General features: G+C 40.6%; 1 protein-coding gene across 1 annotated transcript; it reads right to left on the bottom strand.

The window, feature by feature from the left end:
- Positions 1 to 2598: 2598 nt before the first annotated feature.
- On the bottom strand, positions 2599 to 25058 carry XKRX (XK related X-linked). Its single transcript, XM_090264357.1, has 3 exons — positions 23630 to 25058; positions 19723 to 19991; positions 2599 to 4249 (listed from the first exon to the last, which is right to left on the bottom strand). The coding sequence occupies exons 1-3, from the start codon at positions 23962 to 23964 to the stop codon at positions 3504 to 3506; spliced, it is 1350 nt and encodes a 449-aa protein (XP_090120483.1). The 5' UTR covers positions 23965 to 25058; the 3' UTR covers positions 2599 to 3503.
- Positions 25059 to 26985: the final 1927 nt, after the last annotated feature.

The following is a 26985-nucleotide window of genomic DNA, read 5'->3' as shown; positions in this document are numbered from 1 at the left end:
TTTACATCAGCAATTTTCAACCTTTTTCATTTCATGCCACATATAAACTAATTAATAAAATTCTGCAGCATACCTATATATTTTTTTGCTAGTCTGTAAATAATTTTGTTGTTTTTTGTTTTTTGACAACCTAAGGGAACAGAAGTCAATGCCCCTGAATAAATAGTCATATATTGCATGCTTTAAAAATTCTTGTGGTGGCACGAGATTTGACAATTGCTGATTTTAATACATTTCTTTACCATGTCCATTCACCCAGACTTAGTCAACCTAATTTCCAATATGAGAAAAACTGTTGTCACAGTTGCTTTCTCCTTTTCCCCAACTTTGTGGTTCTGCCTTCCTCTTCCAAGACTGATTTGCTGGCCCGACTTGCTGGCCTCCTGTCCCACTCAGTCAGACTTGCCTCTACATGTTTACCCTGCGTTGCTTTATGATTTCAGAGGGTAAAAAGAGTGTAGTTAATTTTAAAAGCATTTGCTGGTGAAAAGGGGAAGTTCTCCTACCCTACCACCATATTCCACAATTCTGTCTTCTGTGTATCTAGAAGACTGATGTAGAACAGAAAGAACCCTGCCTACAGAAAGTTCTGAGGATTCATTTGCATGATGTATCACTAGTCTCTTCTCCGGTAAGTGCAGTACGTTTTTCAGGTCAGAAACTTCTCCACACCCTTTACCTTAAACTTCCTGCATTCCAGGGATATTAAGTCACTGAGGCTGGGAAAATATGCCTGGTTCAGTACCAAGACATGCTTTTCCGCCCTGTGTATCTCTACTCTAGCTCTAATTGGCCTTCCAAGCTCAGTATGTCTCTATGTTCCCAGAGCACCCACTCCTTAATAGCTGATTCACATGGCTTTTATGGACCAAATTATAGCTCCACATTGCTTCTGCTTTTAATGGGGGGCATATTAACCACCAGGGAGAAATTCTTGTTTGAATTCCAAAGAAGCAGTGTGTTCTTCTAGAGATCTTGTTACCAGAGAAGACCCTGGTTCTTCTTTCTGACACAGTAAAGAATTACAGATCAGCCAGCCTATTAGTATGCATACAAAGTTTATCAGTGAATGGGAGAGCAAAAGCAAGGGTAGCAAAAGCAAGGGTGGCCAAAGGGTGACCAGCACCCATATGGCCATATCCCACGTGGCCAGAAAAGAGAGAGTGTGGCCAGAGGCTGGGAGGCCAGGTTCCCCCCGTGTGGCAAAAGGGCCCAAAGAGGAGTGGCCAGAGGCGAGGGTCTCCCACGTGGCCAAGAGAAAAGAGAGAGTCCTTTGTTCTGAGGACTTAAATAGTTGGTGGGATGGGATGGGGGAGTTACATATTGATTGGAAAGTAAAGGTGGTGCCAGCTTTTCTGGGGAGACCTGACTACCCAAATGTAGGCATAGTGTGGGAGTCTGTTATCCCGAATCCTTATCTTGCTCCAGACTACTTTTTCATTTTGCATACATGACAGGGGGCAGGCAGTTAACCAACATTGTTTTAAGGGCTTTTCTTTGGGTACTGTAATCTTCCTCCCCTTCCAGGACTTGGGATGAATATACAGTCTCAAGGTTTTCCTTTTCCCAGTTAATGGAGATGACATACACAGACTTTCAAGGGCTACCTGCCTCCTGCACTATCATAATTTTGTTTGTGTTGTTCAGAATGCCTGGTAGCCTTATTGGACCAGGCTCAGGATCACTGGGCCCATTGGGTGAAACATGTCTTCCTCTGCTTCAATGGTGAGGGTCCTGCCTTTATCTCTCTTCTGGTATTCATTTGACTGTAACAGTCTGATAGATTATTTCTTTCAAATTCACCTGGAATCAGAAGGCAGCAGTGTGAGCTTTTCATAATCACTGAAGTCTCTTCATCATGAAAGATGGAATGAGAAAGTTGGGCTGAAAAAGGGAATCTCCACTGCTCCAAAGGAAGTCACTCCAGTCTCCCCAAAATTAAGTACTATCCAATTCTTTTAGCCTCCAACAGTGGTTGAAGATGGGAAAACCACAGTAGATATGCCAGGAAATAGGACAATTCTGGCTAACAGCCCTGCTGCTTATTTAGAAGGGGGAGCTCCTGCAACATGTGCTGACACTGAATAAGAAAGGGAAATGAAAAGTCTTAGGTTGGACTATTCACAATTCCTACAGCAATTATGATACTAAATAGTCAGGTATTGCATGTTTTAAAACATGCTACTAATGAATTCTCCTAAGCTACCTGGTCTGTGAGGGGCAAGCATTAGTTAGGTAAATGCCAGGATTCTTGGTCTCAATTGGCAGTGGTTATAGTAACCTCACTTCCTTTGTTACCTTAGAGGCGTCCAAGTGACATCCCCATCAAAATACCCAAATGATTTGAGATGTACACACTGAGATACATGAGAAAGAGACCTGCATTCATTCATTGGGGATATGAGAATGATAAACATATACTCTTAATTAGAAAATAAAATCCTGTGTTAGATGGTTTACTGTGATCTGGTCTCCCTCCTCTGCCTTCACTCTACGTTGGAGTGTCAGCCTCCATCCCAACCCCAAACAACATGAAGGTGATGTCCCAGCTATTATTACCTTCTGTATCACTAAAAAATCAACAAAATATTCAAGACATTAGAAGACACAATAAAATATTTATTTCTTTCACATATTAGAAACATTTAAAATTACAGTTCAACTTTGCTGAGGTTCATATCAAGTAGTAAAATGCAAAAAGCACAGAAAATCAGGGTTGGAGGGAATCCTTGATAATGAGGCACAAAATGAGAGATTTCACTCAACCACTCCATGGTACAAGCTGTAGGCCCATGCAGAACCCCAAGAAAAAGTCATTCTGGTATATGCCCTGAAGGAATCCTACTCTACACTCCCTCCTCAGAGTGTGCCTACAACGGGCCACTGAAAAGACAGGTCCTTGATGAATGAGCACTAGTAAAATCCTAATGGAGAGCTAATCTCTTTGGGGAGAAGCTCTTTTAATAGTGGGGTTTTCTTTTTAACTAATTTCCCATTGAAATTAAAGACCCCAGGCACATTTCCAGTTACAGGTTCCACATTAGTCAAACTGCTTCTTGAGAGACATCCATAAATAGTAACTGGTCGCATCCTCTTATCAGTCAGGATATATTCTGATTGGAATCTGGGCCTTCAGTTCAGCCCAGGGAAAGCTCAGTAATGCACTGTAGGCAAATGAGCATCTCTAGAAGGTCACAGAGAGCCTAAGGTGTGTAAAGATAAGTAATTCTGTAGGGAGGCAAGACAGATGACCTGAGTGGGAGAAATATAAATGGCATCTATGACCCTTCTGGATATGTGGTGGCTACCTTTGTGCCCAAACATAGCAGTCAATCTTAAAGAAATGAAACTTATTTGGGGGCTGCTCCTTCTTCTGAAAGGGTTACCAGAAAACTCAAGAAAATATCCTGGTGGGTACTCACCTATGAGCCTCATCCTCTCCTTCAGTTTCACAGTTGCTCTTGGCCACCCCAAACACATTTCCAAATACCCAGAAGATAGAATCAGACAATGTTTTGTCTTTCTTCAGCATCAAAGGATGGCTCCAAATTTTCAACCCTGTCCCGAGAGTGCCAGTGGCAACAGACACAGTGGAGGCAGTCCACTATGTTGTGAGTGAAGAGTGAGCGCAATGGATGCAAGTACTGGAAGAAAAGGAGCATGAAGCCAATGGAAATCAGGTAAGCAATAATAAGCTGCAAGGCAATCAAGGAATGACAGTAATTCAGTAACACTTTCACGCCAAAGAACTTAAAAACCAGGACCATGACCACATTCTCTACTAATCTCACACTATAGTGCAGGCTCATATGTCCCCAGTTCTGACTTTTTTCAACAAGGTCCCTGTCTGCTAATTTCAACTGCAAAGCTGACCAGCAAGAGAAGTTGATGCCAGCATAGAGGACAGTAATGGAAATCAGCACTATCAGGGTGCCAACCTGACTGAAGTTTTTTTCAATGTTATTGGGCATCTGGGCACCACTCCTCCAAAATTTAACCCAAGGCTCAAAGAGGATAATCAGGAAGTTGAGCAATAAGAAGGGCACAGCCTTCAATTTCAAAGTGGCTGAGAAGAGCACCAGAATCAGAAGGCGGGAAGTGATCTCCAATGTCCTCCAGATGGTGATACAGAGAACTTCCAGTGGCCCAAGGCGAATCTTGTATTCATCGTACTTGATCTGGATAGCCAACATATTGCAGAGAGTAGCTCCATAGGTGACAGATATCAGGGAAAAGACCATTAGCACAGCTGTAAGAAGAAAAAAAAAAGGGCATTCAGTCAATGTTGGTGAAGCTTATATTCTGACCCAGAGATCCAGAGAGATGATAGGTGAGACTTGAGGGCCCCAGTTAAGAGCAAACTCATGTATGAACACAGCTAGGTAAACAATAGCATGCACAAAAAAAATAGAAACTAAAATATACATTTTCATAATAGGGATTATATCTATTTTTAAAATCTTTTCTCTGTTTCTCTATTTTCTAAATTTCCCATGATAAACATATACTGTACTTTAGTATTTTAATAATCATATAAACATACACAATGAACTTTTAAAAAAAGAGTGGATCTCAAAACTAGAATTGAGAGTCCACTAACACCAGAGGAATACATATAAAGAGATAGGACAGCATCTATCTGATGAAACAGGTTTCTGAGCAAACAATGAAGGAGGCAGAAAATACTCTTATCTGAAAAAAAAAAAAAAAACAGTCTTAAGAAATTCACAAAGAATGCCTTCATTCATAGAAGTTTCTTCCTTGATATGTATCTTCTTCAACAAACTAATTTTGTTTGTGGGTGCTTCTAGGATGTGTCAAAATGTATACTGGAAATTTCATGAGGGCAGAAGGGACCAAGTCTATTTTGTTTACTGCTGCATTCACAGAGCCTAACATACTGCCTGGAATATAGTAAGTGTTCAATAAATGTTTTTGACTTAATGAAAAATTCTGAATTTAGAGAGGCCTTGGTTCAGCTGTGTGGAAGTTTGTAAAAATCACTCAGTATCTGTGCCTCAGTTCCCCCAATTCACTGCGATACTCTAGAGTTGTTTATATTAATCATCAGCAATGGCGATTTGTCACCTCAATGCTTTGGTATATTTTAGGAATCACCAAACTTCAAGCATAGTGCTTTAAAATATAAAAACTTAACTTCTTGGCCTATAATATCCATACACTGTATATTGGAGCAGAGGCGTGAAGAGTTAGAATACTTCCTAACATGCTATACTAAATCTCAACTACAGATCACACCACGGCCCTTTCCTTTTCTTCCTTTATATCAAAGGTTACTGGAAACTAAGAAAAATCTAGTGTTCTCAAGGAGAATAAGGGGACTTGAGGGGTACATGCCCAAAACACAAAACAGCTAGAGTGTTCTGTTTCCATAAAAACACTGCATCCAGGGAAGTAGAGCACTGGAGATAATCTGCAAGAAAAGTGACAACATTCCCATAGAAACCCAAAAGGAACTGCCGCTTTGTTTCCTACATCTTTTTCAACTTTAAGTCATGTTGGAATCTCAAAGACTTCAATGGCAGATTTTCTTAAGGTGTCTATTCTTAGCTTTAGTTTTTATATTTTTCCAATTTTATTGACATATACCTGACAAATCACATTATATTAGTTTAAGGTATGCAACATTATTATTTCATATAATCTTAGCTTTACATACTACTCTCAGTCCCATCCACAAGACTTGATGTTCAAAACTTGGGACATCAGAGCATATGTACATCTCTCCAAGTGTTGTAATGCTCTCTCTTAAATTGAAATTCATTTAATTTATTGATAGTAGCTGTAATAAAAGAAGGAAAGGCTGATGCTTCCAATAAATGTAAAAACACCTCCTGTCTCCCTACAAATAGACTCATGCCATAAGAGATCATAATGCTGCTAGTGAATTTGGTCATCTATGCTAAACCAGATGGCCTCCAGTAGAAAAAGGAATTAGAAAAGGGGTAGCAAGGAGAAGATGGGGGTGGAAATTAAACCAAAAAGTTGTTTACAAAACTTTAAAAGAAATGGCATTGTCAGGAAGTTTTTAATAGGAGAAATCATGAAGAACTGAAAACAAGGCCCCGAGAAAGCTTCCTTTACATCCTTTGCATAGTAATATGGTTAGAAACACAGGCTCTAAAGGCAGACATCCTAAATTTCAATCCAATTTTTTCTCCCTATTATTTATGGAACCTTGGGGAATTTGCTTAACTTCTCAGTGCTTCTATTTCCTCATTTGTAAAATGAAGATAATAAGAATAACTTTCTCATAGAATTGTTATGAAGATTAAATAAAATAATTACATGTACATGGCTTAGAGAAATGTCTAGAACATAGCAAATGCTATCTACTAACTCCTATCATCATCATCAACAGCAGCAGCAGCAGCATCCCCTATTACCAAAAGTGTAGGGGGTACATTTACTTAGGCACTACCCTGAGACTTTGGAAATCATGTGATTTTAAAACTGATAGACTACCTAGAAATAAGCCTTACATAAATGCAAGTTCTACGGTAAGAGATCTCTTGCTATAAGTCTTTCACACTTACGGCATAAATTGTGGTAAGATTTCATGGAGGTATACTTACCACCAAAATCATCAAGTTGTATACATTAAATAGGTAGAGGTTTTTGTTTGTCAATCACACTTCAATAAAGTGATTTAAAAATATTTACTGACATGAAGAGATATATTATCTTCTAATATGAAATTGATTGATCCTATAAAGATGTACATTGCCTCCAAAGCAGCCTAAATAATTTAATGTAATCCCAACACAGTTTCAATGAAATGTTATTTTATTTGTTGTTGTTATTGTTTGCTTTGTTTTGTTTTTTTTGTGGGGGAATCGAAAAATTGATTGTGGAAAATCATGTATTTGGAAGATCAGGCTAAATTGCTCTTTCAGATATGATTTGTGAAAGGCCTTTGTAAAAAAGGCACAAGATCTAAAGGCAATACTTTGAATATATAAAAATATAATCCTTCAGAATGCCAGAAGATAAAAGTATATTGTTGATCTTTTGCATGTTACACATGTACTGCACATTATGTGTATGACATGCAAACACATGTTTAAAATGTGTGTACACAAAAACATGATGCAAATGTATACAGTACATCGTCGGCAGCCGTCCGTCTCGAGAGACGATGGTGTAGCTTCTTAAGAGTCTATCTGCACCGCCGAGAATGGCTGTGCAGTCCGACTCGGGAGTGACACAGTATCTGTCTCCTCCCGTGTTGAATCGACATCTTGCGATGACGCTGGAGTGTCCTCTCCAGTGAAGCTGAAGCTACAGAGCCTGGGCAGGGTGATATGGAGGGTCTGCTGTTGCCCATGCAGCAGACCCCCCCCTCTCTTCGCAGCTGAGGGATCCAAGGGAAAGACGGAGTCAATACAGCTTGGCTTCAGGTGCGCCGCAGGAGTTGCCGGTGTTGACTACAACATCAAACCGCCTTAGGGACTCCGGCTCCGGATTTTCTGTCGGGGTTTACTCCCTTAGCCTTTCCCCTGAAGAGGTATGTCGCAAGGCAGCGGAGGTTTTTTGGAGTCAGAGTTTTCCTTCTCTGATGTGCCCTGACTGGAAGATCGAACCAGCGACACTTAGCTCGCAGGCCAACGCTCAATCCACTGAGCCAAACCAGCCAAGGGCCAATACAGTACATAACTACATACTTATTCACAGCAGAGAAAGAATTAACAGCCCTGGCTGGTGTGGTTCAGTGGATTGAGCAACAGCCTGCAAATGAAAGGGTCCCCAGTTCAACTCCCAATCAGGGCACATGCCTGGGTTGTGGGTTGGGTCCCTGGTTGGGGACATGTGAGAGGCAACCATACACTGATGTTGTTCCTTTCTCTCCCTCTCTTTCTCCCTCCCTTCTCCTATCTCTAAAAATAAATAAATAAAATCTTTAAAAAAGGATTATTAGCCAGAATAAGTAAATAGCTCTTACAAATTAATAAAAATGATAACATAATTGCTGTTAAGAAGTAACTTGCTAGTCTTCTGGCCAAGATGGAGGCTTAGGCAGACACGCTGCATCTCCTTCCACAACTAAGAAGGAATACAACTACCTCAAAACTAGAGACAACAAGAAAGTCCAGAAAAGTGAGCTATATGAAAGTCCAACAAACAAAGATATACAGAAGAAATACTCATCCAGACAAGTAGGAGGGGTGAAGCCCAGGCAGAGAGGATACAGTGTGATGGCAGCAGCAGCAGTGGTGGGAGCAGTAGGCCAGTGGAAAGTGCAGTCACGCATTTTAAATAGTGGAGAGAGACACCTGGAGAGCACTCCCAGCAACAGACCAGACCACAGAGCTCACAGTTCCAGCACCAGGGAAAATAAAGCCTCATTGCTTTTGACTGTGCAAAGCAGTGGGGGTTGGAGTGGAGGCTGAAACTGCCAGCCTATCAGCAGTCTGCTTGTTTAAAGGGCCCCCACAGTCCTAGAACATCTGTAGACCCATCCACTCTTGAAACAACAGGCAGGGCAATAGCTAGAGAGGCACCAGTCCCATTCAGAAGTGGGAGAAGTGCCTGGAAAAGGGGTGAGTGCTGGGCAAGCGGCACTGTTCCTTCTCAGACCCCTTCCCTACAGACAGCACCACAATGTGGTGAAACGGGTCACCCTGTACTGACAAATCCCTAAGGCTCCGCCCCTCACAACATAACAGGAGCAAAAGCTCTACCTAAGACACAGAGGCAAACATAAACAGGAGACTTCTGCCCAAGATGGAGGCCTAGACTGACATGGTCCATCTCCATCCACAACTAAGAAGGAATACAACTACAGCAAAACCTGAAATAACCAGAAGTTCCAGAAAATAAAAGGAGGTTCATCGAATGAAGTTATAAAGAACTGGTGCTTGTCTGGAAGGGTAGGAGAGGCAAAGCCGGGATTGGAGCGGTTAAGATGTGCTGGCGGTGGCAGGAGTGCTGATGGCAGCGGGACGGCGGTAAGCAAAGAAACCTGTATTTAAGGGGAGGCAAGAAGGGCCTGGGGAGCACCCCCAGCTGCAGACCAGACCCATCAGCTTGTGATTTTAATGCCAGGGAAGGCAGACCCCCATGGCTTTCGTCCAAGAGGCCAGAAGGGGATGGAGTAGGAGGCTCCGAGTCTCTCAGTGGAGAGTGAACAACAAGAATTTATCTTGGACCACTCCCCCACAGAAAACGACATAGCATGGTGAGAAGGGTTGCCTAGTTGTGATGAGTGCATGGGGCTCCATCCCCTATAGTGTAGGAGGTGTGACAGCGCTGCACTGGAAGCAAAGGTAAACACAAAACTGTCAGGATGGCACAGATCATGACAGAGATCCCAGTGATGCAGCTGACCAGACAGCAAATATCTAATCTAATGTAGCAGCAGATAGGAAATCTTTCTGAGACACAGTTCAGAGCTTTGGTTATAAAAATGCTTATAGACCTAACAGCAGATCTTAAACAAGATGGAGAAGTCATGCTGAAACAAACAAAAACACATACAAAACTAGTGGTGAGGGAAAGAAAACCAGGGATCCAATCCACAAATCAGAACACAGGGAAGGAATAAACAGTTAACCAGTGCAGAAAGAGGAAACAAAAAGTGAGGAAAATGAGGAGAGGATCAGAAACCTATGGAACAGCTATAAGTGGGCGAACATCCGAATCATAGGGTTGCCAGAAGGTGAAGAAGAAATTTAAAAATTATGTGAAAAAATAATGAAGCAGAACTTCCCTGACTTGGGTAAGGAAATAGACTTACAGGTCCAGGAAGCACAGAGTTCTAAAAATACCGGACCCAGGGAGAACCACACCGAGACACATTATAAGCAAAATGACAAAAATTAAGGATAAAGAGAGAATCTTAAAAGGAGCAAGAGAGAAAAAGATTATGTACAAATGGGGTCCCAATAAGACTATCAGCTGAGTTCTTAAAAAGAAACTCTGCAGGAAAGAAGGGACTGGCAAGAAATATTCAGTTATGAAAATCAAAAATCTACAACCACGATTACTCTATCTAGTGAAGCTATCATTCAGAGTAGAATGACAGAGGAAGTGCTTCCATGACAAAGTAAAACTGAAGGAGTTCATCAGATCCAAACCACTGTTATATGAAATGTTAAAGGGACTTGTTTAGGAGAAAGAGGATCAAAACTATGAACATTAAAATGAAAACTATGGAGGTTTGAAGATGGCAGAGGAGTGAGGTGAGGCTGCACTTTCTGGCACCCAAGACCTGTCTGCAGTTTAGAATAATTGCAAACAGAACATCTCAGTGAGCATTTAGACACTGGCAGGAGTTGAGCCTTGGCACTGCTGCATCAGAGAAGACCATCTGGGAATGACCTGTTTGGTGAGGATAGTGGAGGAAAAAGGAATGAGACAAGATTGCTGACTGGGTTGGCTTCCCAAGCTGTGGCTGGAAATACACAAAGACATTTTAGTGATCACAGGCCTCCCCAGAGAGGAATTGTGAGGAGAGCGGTCTCTGCCCACTGGCAGTGCCAAGAGTGGGCCAGGTGGCATCTGGCGCTGAGAGACAAGAAACAGCGTACTGCTGTGTATGTAAGAATGTGTTTTTCCTTTATATTTTTCTCTTGTGTGCTGCGGAGAGGAGAGGAAAGGTTGGGGGTGATAGGACATTCTTGAGGAGTGCAGGCGCAGAAGTGCACTTGCCCACACCCCAAGCCTCCCCTTGGGTTGCGCGGGTACGCACAGGGAGGAGCCCTAATCCACTGACCCAGGCACGCAGCAAGGTCGCTGGCCTCATGTCCCAGTGCCCCTCAGCACACCCCAACAGGCATAAGATCAGCACGCCAGCAGGCGCAGGGTCGGCCTGCTGGGAACACAGAAGACCATGCGCAGACACCCCTGGCCCACCCCAATAGGCACCAGGCCGGCGCACAGCCCACTTGCACAAGCTCTACTTGCGCCTGCCCAGTCAGGTGTAGGCACATCAAGTGGCTGCAACATGAGGACAGCAGGCGGAGGTGACTCACAGAAGCACACTTCCACTGTACACAGGTGTCTGGGGCCCCGCCACAAGAGGCGAGAGACCAACTCCCGGGGCGCGGCTCGGCAGGCCTGAGGCTGGCGTGCAGGCCACCTTGGGCGCGCAGGTGCGTGCTCGCACAAGCACCCGGCCGGCTCCAACAGGTGCCAAACGAACTCACAGGCCACTGAGGGCATGCTGGTGTTACCCGGGTGCAAGACCAACACCGCACGCAGATGCACACTGCTGTCGTCAGGATCAGGACCCTCTGGCCTGCCTCAATAGACCAGCTATGGATCCAGAAAAAGAAGACGGCACACAAAGGCTGAACTGAGTAAAAACATTCTTTTTTTAAAATTTTGATTTATATTTTTGTCTTTTTATTGGTATTTTATTTTATTTAAATTCTTTTTGATTTCTTATTTTTCATTTTAATTTTCATTTTTCCTTTTATTTTTTAAATGTTTTTTAAAACTTTCACTTTGTTTCATACCATCTCTCCTTCTCATTCTTCCTTTTTAATTTTGTTTATTTGTTTGTCAGTTTTCTTTAGCCTTCCTTGCACACTAAATATATACCATGTAACTACTATATAAATCAAATACTATACAATTCTACTTTCTTACTATATTCTGCATTCTTACCTCTTTTTCTTTTTTTACTATTAACATACAGTGTAAATATTACTTACTGTCTTGCATAATCTCGACATTACTTGCTACTATTATTAATCTATCATCTTCTCTCTCAAAAATAATATTTTTCCTCTTTAAAAACAACTTTTATCTATTCTTCCTACAGTATAAAAACCCTAACCCCTCTACATTTATATTAATACTGGCTCATTTGCTGCAGAGAGCGGGATAGAGGGTGGAGGATATTTTTGAGGGCGTGGGTTTCCTGCCTGGGCTGTGTGTTTATGTTTTTAACAGCATCTCCACAAAATAACTCAAGACAAAGTGGACAGAGTGACTCTCAATCAACTAGCCAGAGGGAAGGTCCCACCAAAGAATATCTGAAATATAACCAGAAAGCATAAACAAATGACATAAAGGGTATCCCAAGAACATCAGGCTCAGGAGATCAAAGAGACTGCACCACTGAAAGCCCCAGATATCCTGTAAAGTATCTCATACTACAAAGCTGGGAAGTCAAAGCAAACACATCCAAAAAACAAAAATAAGAAGAATCCAACATGGTAAGATACAGAAACAACCTCTAAATGAAAAGAAAAGAGGAAGCCCCAGAAAGAGAGGTAGATGGAATAGACATAGCCCAAATGTCAGGCATGGAATTCAAAACAATGGTGGTGAAGAAGCTCAATATACTCGACAACCTCAAAAACGACTACAATAACCTCCAAGGAAGTTAACAACAGCTCCAATAAAATGACAGGGAACTTACAGAGAACTACACCAGCATTAAAAAGGACATAGAAACTATTAATGAGAACCAGGAAGAAATGAAGAATTCAATTTCTGAACTGAAAAGCACAGTAGAATCAATCAAAAGCAGGCTAACCGAAGCAGAGGATCGCATCAGTGAGTTAGAGGACAATGTAGAAAAAAATTCCCAGACAATACAACAAAATGAAAAAAAGATTGAAAAAATATGAACAAGATGTAAGAGAATTACAGGATAGCATGTGAAAAAAATAATATCAGGGTCATCGGAATATAAGAGGGAGAAGAAGAAGAGCGAGGAATAGAAAAGCTGATAGAAGAAGTAATGACAGAAAATTTTCCCAACCTGATGAGCGAAAAAGTCATGCAAGTTCAAGAAGCAAAGAGAGTCCCAATGAAGAGGAACCCAAAAAAACCCACTGCAAGGCACATCATTATTAAAATGGCAACATTCAAAGACAAAGAGAATCCTAAGAGCAGCAAGAGAAAAACAGCAAATAACATACAAGGGAGCTCCGATAAGGCTATCGACAGATTTCTCAACAAAAACACTACAAGCCAGAAGGGAATGGTCAAAAATATTTCAATCAATGAAAAACAAAGGCCTACAACCAAGAATACTCTACCCAGCAAGGCTCTCATTCAAAATAAAAGGAGAAATAAGGAGTTTCCCAGACAAAGGAAGACTAAAAGAATACATCTTCACCAAACCAGCATTGCAAGAGATGCTAAAGGGAATGTTTTAAGAAAAATAAGAAAAAAAGAGGAGAGGAACACAGGTACAAAGGAAAATGAATAAATACATGTCAAAAAAACCCTCAAATGTAAATGGATTAAATGCTCCCATTAAAAGACATAGGATAACGGAATGGATAGAAAAACAAGACCCACATATTTGCTGTCTACAAGAAACACACCTCAAAACAGAAGATTTACACAGACTGAAAGTGAAGGGATATAAAAAAGTACTCCAAGCAAAAGGACATGAGAAAAAAGCTGGGGTAGCAGTCCTCATACCAGACAAAACGTATTTCAAAGCAAGGTCAATAAAAAAACAAAGAAGGACATTTCATAATACTTAAGGGAACAATTTATCAAGAAGATATAACACTGATAAACACATATGCACCCAACATAGGAGCACCCAAATACATAAAGAAAATACTAGAAGACCACAAGAAGGATATTAACAGCAACACACTCATAGTAGGGGACTTGAACACTCCATTATCAATAACAGACAGATCTTCAAAGCAAAGAAACACGAAGAATATACAGGCATTGAACAACACACTAAACCACATGGACTTAACTGATATATATAGAACTTTTCACCTCAAAGAAGCAAAATATACATTCTTTAGAAATGCACATGGGACATTGTCAGAGATAGACCACATGATAGGACACAAACAAGCCTCAAGAAATTTGAAATCATATCAAGCATCTTTTCAGACCACAATGCCTTGAAACTAAAAATCAACCTCAGATTAAAAAAGCAAAGACATCCAAACTCATGGAGGATGAATAACATGCTATTAAATAATAGATGAATTAAAAATGACATCAAAGAAGAAATCAAAAATTCCTGGAAACTAAGGATAATGAACACACAACAGCCCAAAACCTATGGGACACAGCAAAAGCAGTCCTAAGAGGGAAGTTCATAACAATACAGACAAATCTGAAAAGCATAGAAGAATCTCAAGTAAAAAATATAACCCTAAAGTTACAAGAACTAGAACAACAACAAACAAAGCCTACGGCAATAAGAAGGAAGGAAATCATCAAGAGCAGAGCAGAATTAAATGACATAGAGACTAAACAAACAATTCAAGAGATCAACAAAAGTAGAAGCTGGTTCTTTGAAAAATAAACAAAATCCACAAGCCTTTAGCCAGGTTCATCAAGAAAAAAAGAGAGAAGACCCAAATAAACAAAATCATAAACGAAAATGTAGAAATCACGACTGATACCACAGAAATACAAAGGATTGTAAGAAATTACTACAAACAACTGTATGGCAAGAAACTTGACAACCTAGAAAAAAATGGACAAATTTCTAGAAACATATAACCTTCCACAACTGAACCAAGAAGAAGTAGAAATTCTCAACCGACCAATAACAAAGAAGGAAATTGAACCTGTAATCAAAAAATCTCCCGGCGCACAAAAGCCCTGAACTGGATGGCTTCACAGACAAATTTTACAAAACATTCAGGGAAGAACTAACTGCTACTCTCCTCAAACTATTCCAAAAAATCCAAGAAGAGGTAAAAATCCCAAACTCTTTCTATGAAGCCAGTATTACCCTAATCCCAAAACCAGGTCAAGACACAATAAAGAAAGAAAATTACAGGCCAATATCACTGATGAACATAGATGCTAAAATCCTCAATAAAATATTGGCAAACAGGATCCAGCAATACATCAAAAAGATCAAGTGGGATTCATCCAAGGAATGCAAGGATGGTTTAATAGTCGCAAATCAATAAATATAATACATCACCTAAGCAAAAAAAAGACAAAAATTACATGATCATATCAGTAGATGCAGAAAAAGCATTTGATAAAGTACAACACCCATTTATGATGAAAACACTCAGCAAAATGGGAATAGAGGGAACATACCTTAACATAATTAAGGCTATATATGAAAAACCGGAAGCCAACATCATACTTGATGGACAAAAACTGAAAGCATTCCCCCTGAAATCAGGAACTAGACAACGCTCTCCACTCTCTCCACTCCTATTCAACATAGTGTTGGAAGTCCTAGCCATAGCAATCAGACAAGACAAAGAAATAAAAGGCATCCAAATTGGGAAAGAAGAAATAAAACTATCATTATATGCAGATGACATGATAGTATACCTAGAAAACCCTATAAACTCCACTAAAAGACTACTTGATATCATAAATGAATTTGGCAAAATAGCAGGGTACAAAATAAATATACAGAAATGTAAGACATTTCTGTACACCAACAATAAAATATCAAAGACAGAGACAAAAAAGTAAATACCATTTACTCTAGCAACAAGAAAAATAAAGTGCCTAGGAATAAACTTAACCAAAAAGATAAAAGACCTGTTCTCTGAAAATTACGTAACATTGAAGAAAGAAATTAAGGAAGATACAAACAAATGAAAGCAAATACCATGTTCTTGGATGGGAAGAATTAACATCATCAAAATGACCATACTACCCAAAGCAATTTACAGGTTCAATGCAATGCCTATTAAAATACAAATGACATATTTCACAGACCTAGAACAAATACTTCAAAAATTCATATGGAACCAAAAAAGACCCCAAACAGCCAAAGCAATCTTGAGACAGAAGAACACAGCAGGAGGAATCACAATACCAGACATCAAACTATACTACAAAGCCACTGTGATCAAAACAGTCTGGTACTGGCAAAAGAACAGACATATAGATCAATGGAACAGAATAGAGAGTCCAGAAACAAATCCAGGACTATACGGTCAACTAATATTTGATAAAGGAGGAAAGAACATAAAATGGAGTGAGAAGAGCCTCTTTCACAAATGGTGCTGGGAGAACTGGACAGGGACGTGTGAAAAAATGAAACTAGACCACTAACTTACACCACACACAAGAATAAACTCAAGATGGATCAAAGACTTAAATGTAAGCCGTGACACCATAAAAGTCCTAGAGGAAAACATAGGCAGAAAAATTTCAGATATCCCACGTAACAATATTTTCATGGATACATCTCCTAAGACAAGAGAAATAAAGGAAAAAATAAACAAGTGGGACTACATCAAACTAAAGAGTTACTGCTCAGCAGAAGAAAACATCAGCAAGATGAAAAGGAAACCAACCATATGGGAAAACATATTTGCCAATGATTTCTCAGACAAGGGACTGATCTCAAAATATATAAAGCGCTTATACGACTTAACATCAAGAAAACAGACAACCCAATTAAAAAATGCGCAAAGGACCTGAACAAACACTTCACTGAAGAGGACATACAAAAGGTCCATAGACACATGAAAAAATGCTCAATATCAGTAGCCATCAGAGAGATGCAAATAAAAACCACAATGAAATACCTCTTTACACCTGTCAGAATGGCCATCATAAACAAATCAACAAACAACAAGTGCTGGCGAGGATGTGGAGAAGTGGGAACCCTACTGCACTGTTGGTGGGAATGCAGACTGGTTCAGACACTATGAAAAACAGTATGGAATTACCTCAAAGAACTAAAAATGGAACTTCCTTTTGAACCAGCAATTCCACTGCTAGTACTATACCCCCAAAAATCCTAAAACCCTAATTCAAAAGAACTTATGTGCTCCTATGTTCATAGCAGCACGGTTTACAATAGCTAAGTGCTGGAAACAGCCTAAGTGCCCATCTGTAGATGAGTGGATCAAGAAACAGTACATTTACACAATGGAATACTATGCAGCAGAGAGAAAGAAGGAACTCCTGCCATTTGCGACAACATGGGTGGAACTAGAGAGAATTATGCATAGTGAAATAAGCCATCTAAAAAAATAAAAACACCAGATGATATCACCCAATACAGGAAACTAAAGAACAACAGAAAGAAATGAACTAAATATAACAAGGAGCATAATAACAGTCAATAGGGGGGTGGGGGGGAGGGAGAGAAGGGGGATAAATAAGGGAAGGGTTCAGTCAAGGAATGTGTATAAATGACTCATGGGCATGGACAACGGGGAGGGATATGATTGTGGAGGAAGGGGTGGGCTGGGTGGGGGGGAGCACTGGGGGAAAAATGGGACAACTGTAATTGAAAAACCAAAAAAATAAAATTAAGAAATAAAAATAAAAGAAAAGAAAAGAAAAGAAAACTGTATCACAGCCACCAACAACAGAAGCTAGGGAACCAAAACAAAGGCAAACTAAGTAGGCAACGAGAGTGGAAAGAGAATTATAGGAATCTGGAATATTATGGGGGGGACGTCAGTGAGTAGGGGGAGGGGAGGAATGGGAGGGAGATGGTACAGGAATTAAGAAGCATAGTAGGAGGGAGTGGAATATACAGGAAGATGTTGATAAGAACTATATGCACAAACAATGGGCATGGACTAAGGCGGGGGCACAAGTGGAGGGAGGGGGTCACTGGGTAGAGGAGAACAAAGGGATAAGAAATTGGGACAACTGTAACAGCATAATCAGTAAATCGCATTTAAAAAAAAATGAACACAATGACCAAACATGAAAAGATGCTTAGCTTCATTCATAATAAAGAACGCAAATTATTTTTAAAATTGGTTATTTTATAATTACGCAATTAAATAATTTTTAGTTTTAGATATGAAGAAACAGGCATATTCATACACAGTTCGTGAGAATATAAATTCATACAACCTTTTGGGAGGGTCAATTGGCAGTACTGGTAAAACTCTAAACATGCATTCCTTTTATTTAGCAATTCTACTGCTCAGAATTTATCATATAAAATCTCACTCCAATACACAGATATTCATTGGAGCATAGTTCATAATCAGAAAGAATGTTTTGCATGGAAAAATTAGAAACAAACTTTAATCCTAACAATACAAGATTAGGGAATTAAGAATTTGTCCAATTCATATAAGGGAATATATATATATTTACCATTATTATTATTATATATGTAGGTATAAATAACTGTTGAAGAAAACCATACTGGCTTACTTTTGAAAAAGACATGTGGCTGAATAGAATGTTTAATATCCTTTTTTGGCAAAAATATACATACATATGTATGTTGTATGTATGTTTATATTTACCTAGTAAAATGAAGTCTGGAAGGATATATACTGAATAGTTAACAGAGATTACCTTTGGGAAATGAAATTATATCTCTTTTATATATATTCTGTATGGTTTTAAATCTTTACCTTATTAAATTTTTATAACTAAATAACAAGGATAAAAATAACATTAATATTTAAAATTTAAAAAGGACCAAAAATAAAAATAAAACATGATGATAAAAATTTCAAACTATATAGAAGCATATAAAGTTGGTTGCTCATTTCCACTCCCCAGAGGTAAATTGTTTCTTGCATGTCTTTCCAGACATTTTTATGTGCATATATAATAACCTGTAGGTCAATTGGTTTGTGCATGTATTACCTTTGTAATGTATAAATATTTTAATTAGATGATTTGATGACCCTCAAAATTCTCAGGAGGAAAATCATCATCATTTCCAGAGATCTTTCTCCTCCCAGTATTGTCTATTCTAGGTATGTGAAAACCTTCAAGTCTAATAGAGCTTCATGAACAATTCTTAGTGGAGAAAAATACAAAAGAGGGAAAACTTCCTTTTTACATTTATTTGAAACATGGGGTTTTGCTAAGTAGGTTCAGCACCTAATAATAAGGAAATGGTCCCAAGTTGTACCCAGCTCCAGCCCAAGCAGGCTAAACTCAGGCTGTTAAAACTCATTAACAGTACTTTATCTTGACTTTGAAAACACTGAGTCACATTTCATCTTCTGACAAAGGTCTTACTCATCTCAGGATCTCTCTTTCACAAATGGGAAATTAAGACAGAGACTTCTTTGGTAACTTCCTCTGAAGATCACAAAGAAGGTCAGAACTGGAACCAGGTCTGACTCAGTATTCAATCCACAACCCTTTTAGAAATTTCTCCCCACCGGATTTGGGAAAAGATATTAAATCACTCATTCTCAAATGTGGCTGATCAGAATCAACAGGGTATCTTTAAAAATACAGATTCTTACCCTCCCTATACTCAGACTGATTTATGTCTGAGGAGAAAATATAAGAGCTTCATGATCAGTAGTATTTGGGAACCTCTTATGTAAGTATGGTCATCCTTAAACTAACCAACCAACCAAACAACCAACCAACCAGTTGTCAGTATTATTTAAATACTCTGGGCTAGTAAAAATGTTCTACTGACTACTGGTATTACTAGATTCCTCTGAGAGGATTTAATTTAGCCTAGAGAGTGCTTATCTATGGCATTTTTAGTTTAAATAACTTATCCCAGTTAAAGAAATCTGGCAGGCCTGAGATGTCTGGATCCCCAAGTTCCTTGACTATCTATCAGTGCTGTCCAACAGAATTTTCTGCAATGGTGGAAATGTTCTGTACTGTGTGTGCTGTCCAATAAGTGACCACTAGCCACACATAGCTGTTGATCATTTGAAATATAGCCATCATGACTGAGAGTGTAAATTTTTTATTTAATTTTTCATTTTAATAGCCACAGGAAACTGTTGGCTAGTGTATTGGACAGCTCAGGTCTAGATTTCTGAGACCATTGATTTAAGTGGAGCCCTCCCCCATCTTGACTCCACTCACCTCTACCCAGGGGGACCTCTGCAGAGATCAGGGTCACATAGAGCTGATAGGTCAGCTGGGGCACTGAACCCAGGAAGGCTTGGATCTGTGACATACGTTTGTAAGCATTGCGGTGCATAGCCAGGGTCCGGATGGAATGGCCCACCTCCCATTCTGTCATCACCTCCTCGCCATTTATTAGCATCTTCTTTCGGGTGAGGCTGACGTATGGCTCCTCCTGCTCCTCTTTCTTGCACAGTGTAAGGTACTTAATCATGGCCTCCAGACATCTGCAGAAGTAAAGTATCACAGGAACTTAACTAAAGCTGTCCTGGGAAGGGAGGTACTAGTGAGGAGGGGAAAATAACTCCGAGAAGTGTACTACTTTTTGCCATTCCTTCTCTCCCATTCTATTCATTTCTTGTGAGTCAAAGAGTTGGTCATGCCTTCTACAAGTTACTTGAGTCTAAACCCATTATTTTCAGTCTATCATCCACTGACCTAAGAACATTTCAGAAGTGTTTCTTTGAGGGGTTAAGGAATTGCTTTGTCTCCTTAATAATAAGCCTATGATTTAAATAAGTGCCTTAAACACTTTTAAGATATCAAGTAAACAATGTGCTGAGAGAGAATAATGAAGTTAAAAAAGTCCCTGGTTGTCATGACACCTCAAGTTCCTGAGGTAAAGTGTTCCTATTCAAAGCATTCAGCTCCATAATTGGGCTTTTGTGTTCTGCTTTTTCAAGACAAAATCCACAACTATGAGTGTCTCAGCCAAAATTTTTTGAAGAGGATCTGGAAAAAAAAACCTCTCAAATACACAGAAAAGCCACTGACCAACAAAGGTACTTAAAAATTCTTGACAACTCAGAACCAAATGTATTATATACTTAGGACACCTCAAAAGATCTCTCTACAGGTTGCTTTTGGGACCTCTTGACCTATTTGGGGACAAGAGCCTTTTAAGCTCCACTATTTATTTACAAAGAGGAAAACTTCCTCATGAGAGCCTACCACCCTTGAAACAGTTATTAGAGCACATTTCCTGCTGTACCCCTCCCATGTCACCTATATAAATCAGAAGTCATTCACAGTTCTAGTATGATGAATAGGAGAGGAGCCGCTAGAACATCTTGTTTTGGAACATCCGAATTATCACTTCCTCTATTCACCCTGAAATGAATGGAAACTGTTGACTATTTCTTATGATAAGTAAGGGAAGTTGGGGTGAAAATTAAGCCATCTTTCCTGACAGACTGATGGCACAGAGGGGAGGAGGTAGATAGTTATCTTGCCCACCACCCTTATCACACAGTGGGTATTTGATAAATGGGTATTTGTTGAGTAAGTGAAAGAGAAGGGAGAGTACAGGGTGAGAAATCATGGGAGGAGAGAATAATAATAACGGCAATGTAATTTAAAAGAAAAATAGACCAAGGACAAGCAGAGATGTATATGCTCTCTAGGCCTTTGGCTCCCAAGAGGAACATGCGCTGGCTGCCATTCTCCATGGGATCCCTTTGAGATGGGTGTTTGTGCACCAGTCTGAAGTATGTAGTTTGACACATCCACTTTCTAGGGACAAACTCTAAAAGCCAGGAGAGGAAAAAGATGGAAGGAGATAACAGTAAAGAAAAAAGCAACATTCTCTTCCTATGCAGAGAAAATGCCTAAGGGTGTTTCTAACAAAAGATTTTAGATTTTAACCTAAGTCCATCAATGCTATCACTGAATAAAATATTGAATGAGGCAGTGGCGTAGAAAATTCTGTTGATGCTTCTATTCTTAACAATATTTACAAGTTTAATTAAGGGTGTTTGTCTTGCTTATAAGTTTTAGTAAATTAGAGTACATTTTCATTTCCAGAAGTTAACTTTGTATTTATATAAGGGAGCCAGGCTCTCCAAACATCTTCATGTGCCTAATAACACCAATCTAGTTCCTACCTACCTAAAAAGTGATTTGCCTTGAAAATAAGCATATCAAGGATAACATTTATGAGCTTTTAATTATTTTTCCCTACTGTGGGGCTAGCTGAGATTATAAACCCTTTACAATAATTTCTAGTGGAAGCTAAATGACAAACATAAAATAAAGTACTCAACACTCCACATGGATGATCCAAATCAAAGATGGCTTGGGAGGCCAGAAAGCAAACAGGGGAAGTCAAAACTGGGAGCTGATGTGGAACTTGCTGAAATTTGCATCTTGAGAGTGCTTGATCTATTAACTTAATATATTAAATTTGAAAAAGGAGAGAAGAATGGTTCCTATGCTCCTCTAGTGAAGGGCTCTAAATTTCTCGCTTCCAAGTTGATGATGAGGTGTTCCTTTAACAGCTTAACTTCGAAGATTTAGAACTGAAAAGGACCTTTTTAGATTACCTAGCCCAAAGATTGTATATAGGCCAGCTGAGACACATCTAACGAGCAGCTATAGTTTGTTGTTCTATATCACATTTTTCATTAATTAGTCAGGTGCCAAAATTTAAAATCATGGTACTTCATATAAAATCATATTTTGGGAGCTTCTCCTGAAAAGTTGGGAGATATGGCAATACTGGATTTCAATTTCAACAGGGAAACAATGGGTAGGAGCTATAGAGTGGGCACCTCAAAGGAGGCAGATGATGTGAACTCCAGATTGCCATAATCCTCACTACTCTCCATCATTTAACATTGAGCTTTATTTTCTTCTGTCACCACAAATGAAGCTACTGTCTTTCTCATACTTGACCCATTTCACTCATTTGTGATGTGTGCCTGGCCTCTGTAAGTGTTTGAGACCCATGATCTAGCCAAAGGCATCTTCAGAGATTTCACCAAGGCTATTCAAATGTCAGTGACAGAGGGAGGGTTAGATACCAGGTCTCCTGAACTCCAGATCACTGTTTCTGTTGATATCCCATATTTTTTCTCATGGAACCTAATCAGTTCCTCCCCTTTTAAACATATACTGTTTAACATTTTTAAAGGGGGAGTTCCATCCTTAATCAGTTTCGGACTGTGTTTATTTCTATATGGGTATCTTCCCATTGTAATTACAATATCAGTACTCTGACTCATATTCCTCAGCTGACTACAGGTTTCTGCCTCTCTTGCAATCAAGACAAACTTGATCCATTCCTTTCTCCTGACCTCATAAGTTTTGCAATGTCTCCCTATCTGGAAAATTCCATGGTGTCTAGATGAGACTACTCATACAGATGACTACCTCGCTGGGGTAAGGCACATTCTTGTACCTTCAAGGCAACCTGAATGGAAAGACTTCATGCTATTACTTTGTGCTACAGCATCCAGATGGAATATCTTTCTTTGCTTCCTTCTAACCATACACCTTTACTTCAGAAGGATACAAAGAGATACACAAGACACCAATGAATGTACAGAAAAAAAAACTACAGTGGGTTGTGGTACCAGATGACCACAGATAGCTTAAAATATTTTCAAATAACTCTGGGAAATTTTAAAATGGTAGCAGCACAAGCACAAGCAGTTCAAGGTAAAGAAACTGAATGAGAGGAGGGATGGAGAGGGAAAGGAACTTTCATTCAATTTACAGAGCATCTAAAAGACAGTCAAAATAACACACTCTTAAGCTAAGTATGGCCTGTGTGCACAAGGTGACCACATCAGTTGGTCCCATACCAATATTCACAACTCAAATTCAGAGAGCAAACATTGTTTAATGAAGTCTTATCAATGGTACCATATATACTTTTGGAACACGGGTACATGCCACATGTTCATCATGGTGGCATTTAAGATTTCAGGTAATATTTGGGGGGGGTAGGCAGGGAAGCTAACAGTGGGAGGGAATGAGGGAATCATTTAAACACATTGTAAATATTAGCTTCATCTTTCTCTGCACAAGGGGTGTCGGGAAGAGGAGGAGAAGGAAGGCGGGAAGAGATGAAAAAGTTACTCACCTGATAACAGGTCCCAAGAGGATTAGATGCATAAACAATGATAGTGGCTTGTCTTTGGCCAGATCTCTGTGTACAAAAATGAGTGTCAACTGGACCATAATGGACGAAAACATAAAGAAGGAAAAGGTATATGTCATCCAGTAGGTCTCACTATTCTTTCGATAGAATCTAACCATGTACAAGGCAGATGCAGCCTCACCACAGTACAAAAAGGTGGAGAAAAGTATGCCAAATGGAAAGGTAAATCGGGGGTTGGCGCCACGGATAACATCTTCCTCCAGAGATGAAATCAGATCCACAGTTGGCTCCTCAGGAATTTCATAAACTCGGTCCATTTTGAGTTTCTGAGCGTCTTGGTCTGCTCTTCGGAGAGAACCCTCTCCCCACCTCCTAAGAGAACCCTACAGTCACTGCAGTCCAATTATTGGTTAGGAGAGCTGTCAAGCCTAATTCCAGAATGGAGAGCTCCTACCTAGTTAGAGCAAGAGAACCCTCTCTTCTAGTCTCAAATTGGATTTGTTGGAGTCTGGGATGGAGAGCCCAGGAGTACCACTTTGAACTTGATTCTGGATTGGCTCAGGTTTCCAGTCGTAATATACGTGCTGTAAAACTGGGACAAGGCAAAAGCAAGCAATTTAGCGCCCCATGCAGAGTCCAATTCCAGGCGTTTGAATGGCCATGGAGACAACTGCTTCCTTGTAGGCTCCTCCTTTCTCAGCCCTGCAGGTGGAAGGATAGCCACAAGATCCGACACCAACACTCAGCAACTGTTCTCCAGGAGACCTGACCAGTGTACCCTTTCAAATTAGCCGAGAACTGAGCATGGGCAGTAGAGGGGGCAAAGCCTGAGTGTACCCTCGCGGGTTCGGTTTAATATCTAGGTACCCCAGGTACTGCGGGGTTGTGGCTATCAGCTCGCCTTCTCGCCGGGTGCTCTCTCAGGACCCGCGCTCAATCGAGGGGTCTCAGTGGGAACGCTCCTCGGGTTTCGCAAGCTCCGCCCCCACGGAAGCCGCCAGCAGCCTGAGAAAAACTACAACCCTGTCCTTCAGCGCAGTTTTCGGGGAGAAAAACGCTACAGAATTAAGAGAAAGGTGGAGGGGCTTTTTCCCCACGAAGAAACTGCTTGTGATAAGTACGACGCGCGGGGCGCGAACCTGACTGGGCAGATGTCGCCAAACTTGAGTGCTGTCCGCTGCCGGGGTCCTACTTCAGCTGTGAGAGGATGGTGGCTGCGGGAACTAAGGCACTGAAGACGGTGGCCAGCGAAATGGGAGGGAGAACTGGGGCTAAACAAAGCCAGCCTGTGAGTTCCAGGGCGGGACGTCCCGTTGGATCTGGAGAGGCGCGACACAAAAGGGCTTGGGCCAATCTTCAGAAGCACTTCTCACCACGACTCTCCAACCCTGAGGGAGCCACAGGTATACTCTTCCCCCCAAACAGCAGACGCCCTTTTCTACCCCGCCCTCCCTAACTCACTTGCTCCCACACTCGCTCAACCCACGCGGTTAGGCAGGTGTGTCTCTCTAGGCCTTAGGGTTGAACCTCCCTAGGTCCTATTGCCCTCCAGATAATATCACGGTGGGGTTGGGGAAGACCTGGGAGGCAATTCGCCATAGTGGTTTCTTTCCAAGCAAGACCATATGTAGTAGAGGGAAGACAGGAGAAGATACGGGGGTGTCAAGACTCAAGGTTAGCCCACAGACACTGAAAGCTCATATTATATGCCTTGATTTCTCCACTTGCAAAATGAGGCCAGGATAGGAACTTCAGAATGACTTACAGGTCTTTGGCTGGAAGGTTCTGAAGAGGTGCCAAATTCTAAATAAACTGGAAAGGAGCCAAGATAGCTGTTAATTAAAACGAAGAGGGTGTCTTGGAGTTTTGAAAATTGCCTGGATTCTTAAGAGCACCTCAATGAGCTTTTGTTTTCATTTGCATAATTCTAAGCTCCAGAGAAAAAGAAAACATCTGCATCCTGGTAGTAATATAAATGTAGCAGAGACTGTGCCAATCTCCTTTTGCTGCAGGAAGTTAGTGAAAACAATCTATGTTAGGAGAGGCCAAGTAGCAGCCACCAAAATGATGAAAGACAGTCAGTCTTGTTGTGTTGGTTTTTAAGATCCCTGCAATTTCTGCCTCCTTGCCCCAGGGCTGATTCAGATAGATCAACTTCTAAAGTTGTTGTCTTTGAAATAGTTGCCTCATCTTGGTCTGCACCTGTGCTACCAGCTGGTCTAGCATGCTGATCTTTTCTATTTTCTGTTTCACAAGGCAGCACAACACTGAGAACACCTCACACGTGGTGTTGATTGGCTGGGACTTTCCAACTGTCACAAGGTTCTCCACCAACAGTATATGATGCAGACCCTCTTAGAGGCTTCTTATGAGCCTCTTCTCAAGATGGAACTGAAGTAAGGTGACAAACTCATCTCAGTTTGCTGAGGTAGGATGAGTCGGTAACCCTAACACTGGAGACTGAAGCTAGGAAGAATGTAGAATCCCAGTGTTTTTCCTTTGCCTTTTCTCCTTCCCTGTGCCCTCATTACTCCCCAAGTACATAAATCTACAAGGCCTTCCTACTTTGTTCCAAAATAACTCCTTTTGTCTGCCATTCAAGACCCTATGATTATCACACTAGTACCTCCCTCTCCAACTGTATTGCTTACATTACCTTTCGTCCAGTCCAGCAGGTTTTCTCACTTAATCATATTTGCCTTGCTCACTCCCACCTCTGTACCTTGTTGAGGCAATTTATAACCCCCTTCATTCTTTCTCTATAGTCCAAACCCTAACCTTCCTTTAAGGGTCAACTCAGGTACAGGCGTCCTTTTTTTTTAACACATCGAAGGCAAGACCCTCCACCAGCAAAAAGATTACGACACTTTACTAGCAATAGCTCCAAGATATTCCTGTACTACCTCCTCCAGGAAGCCTTCTCTCACCTCCCCAACCCTCACTTTCCCTCTGTTTTGTGCTACTGGCACATGCTCTCTTGTCCTAGTCCTTCAACAACTTCTGTGTTTGCCCTACTACTCCAACAGAAGTGCAGACCCAGAGAGGAATGCTCAATTAATGTTTATTGTAGTTCTTGTTGATGACATTAGTGATTGACAAACAGTAATGACGGCGAAGCCTCCTCCCCTATGCTTCTTCCACGAAACCACACAAGAATCAGGCACACTCACCTCTAAAAGCTGTAGGCACAAAGTTCCTTGGGACACCCACTGTCTCAGTCATTCAGCTCACAGAGGTTGCCAGCCTACATGATCTGCCCCTTCTCATAGTTCCTGCAGTGCATTTTTGTCAATACCAGAGTTCAGCACCATATTACCAATTATTTCAAATGTATTAAT

The sequence above is a fragment of the Furipterus horrens genome, unplaced genomic scaffold (assembly GCF_987537825.1).
Source record: "Furipterus horrens unplaced genomic scaffold, mFurHor1.1.pri manual_scaffold_17, whole genome shotgun sequence".
Classification (NCBI taxonomy): Eukaryota; Metazoa; Chordata; class Mammalia; order Chiroptera; family Furipteridae; genus Furipterus; species Furipterus horrens.
This window is presented reverse-complemented; position numbering and strand designations above follow the sequence as displayed.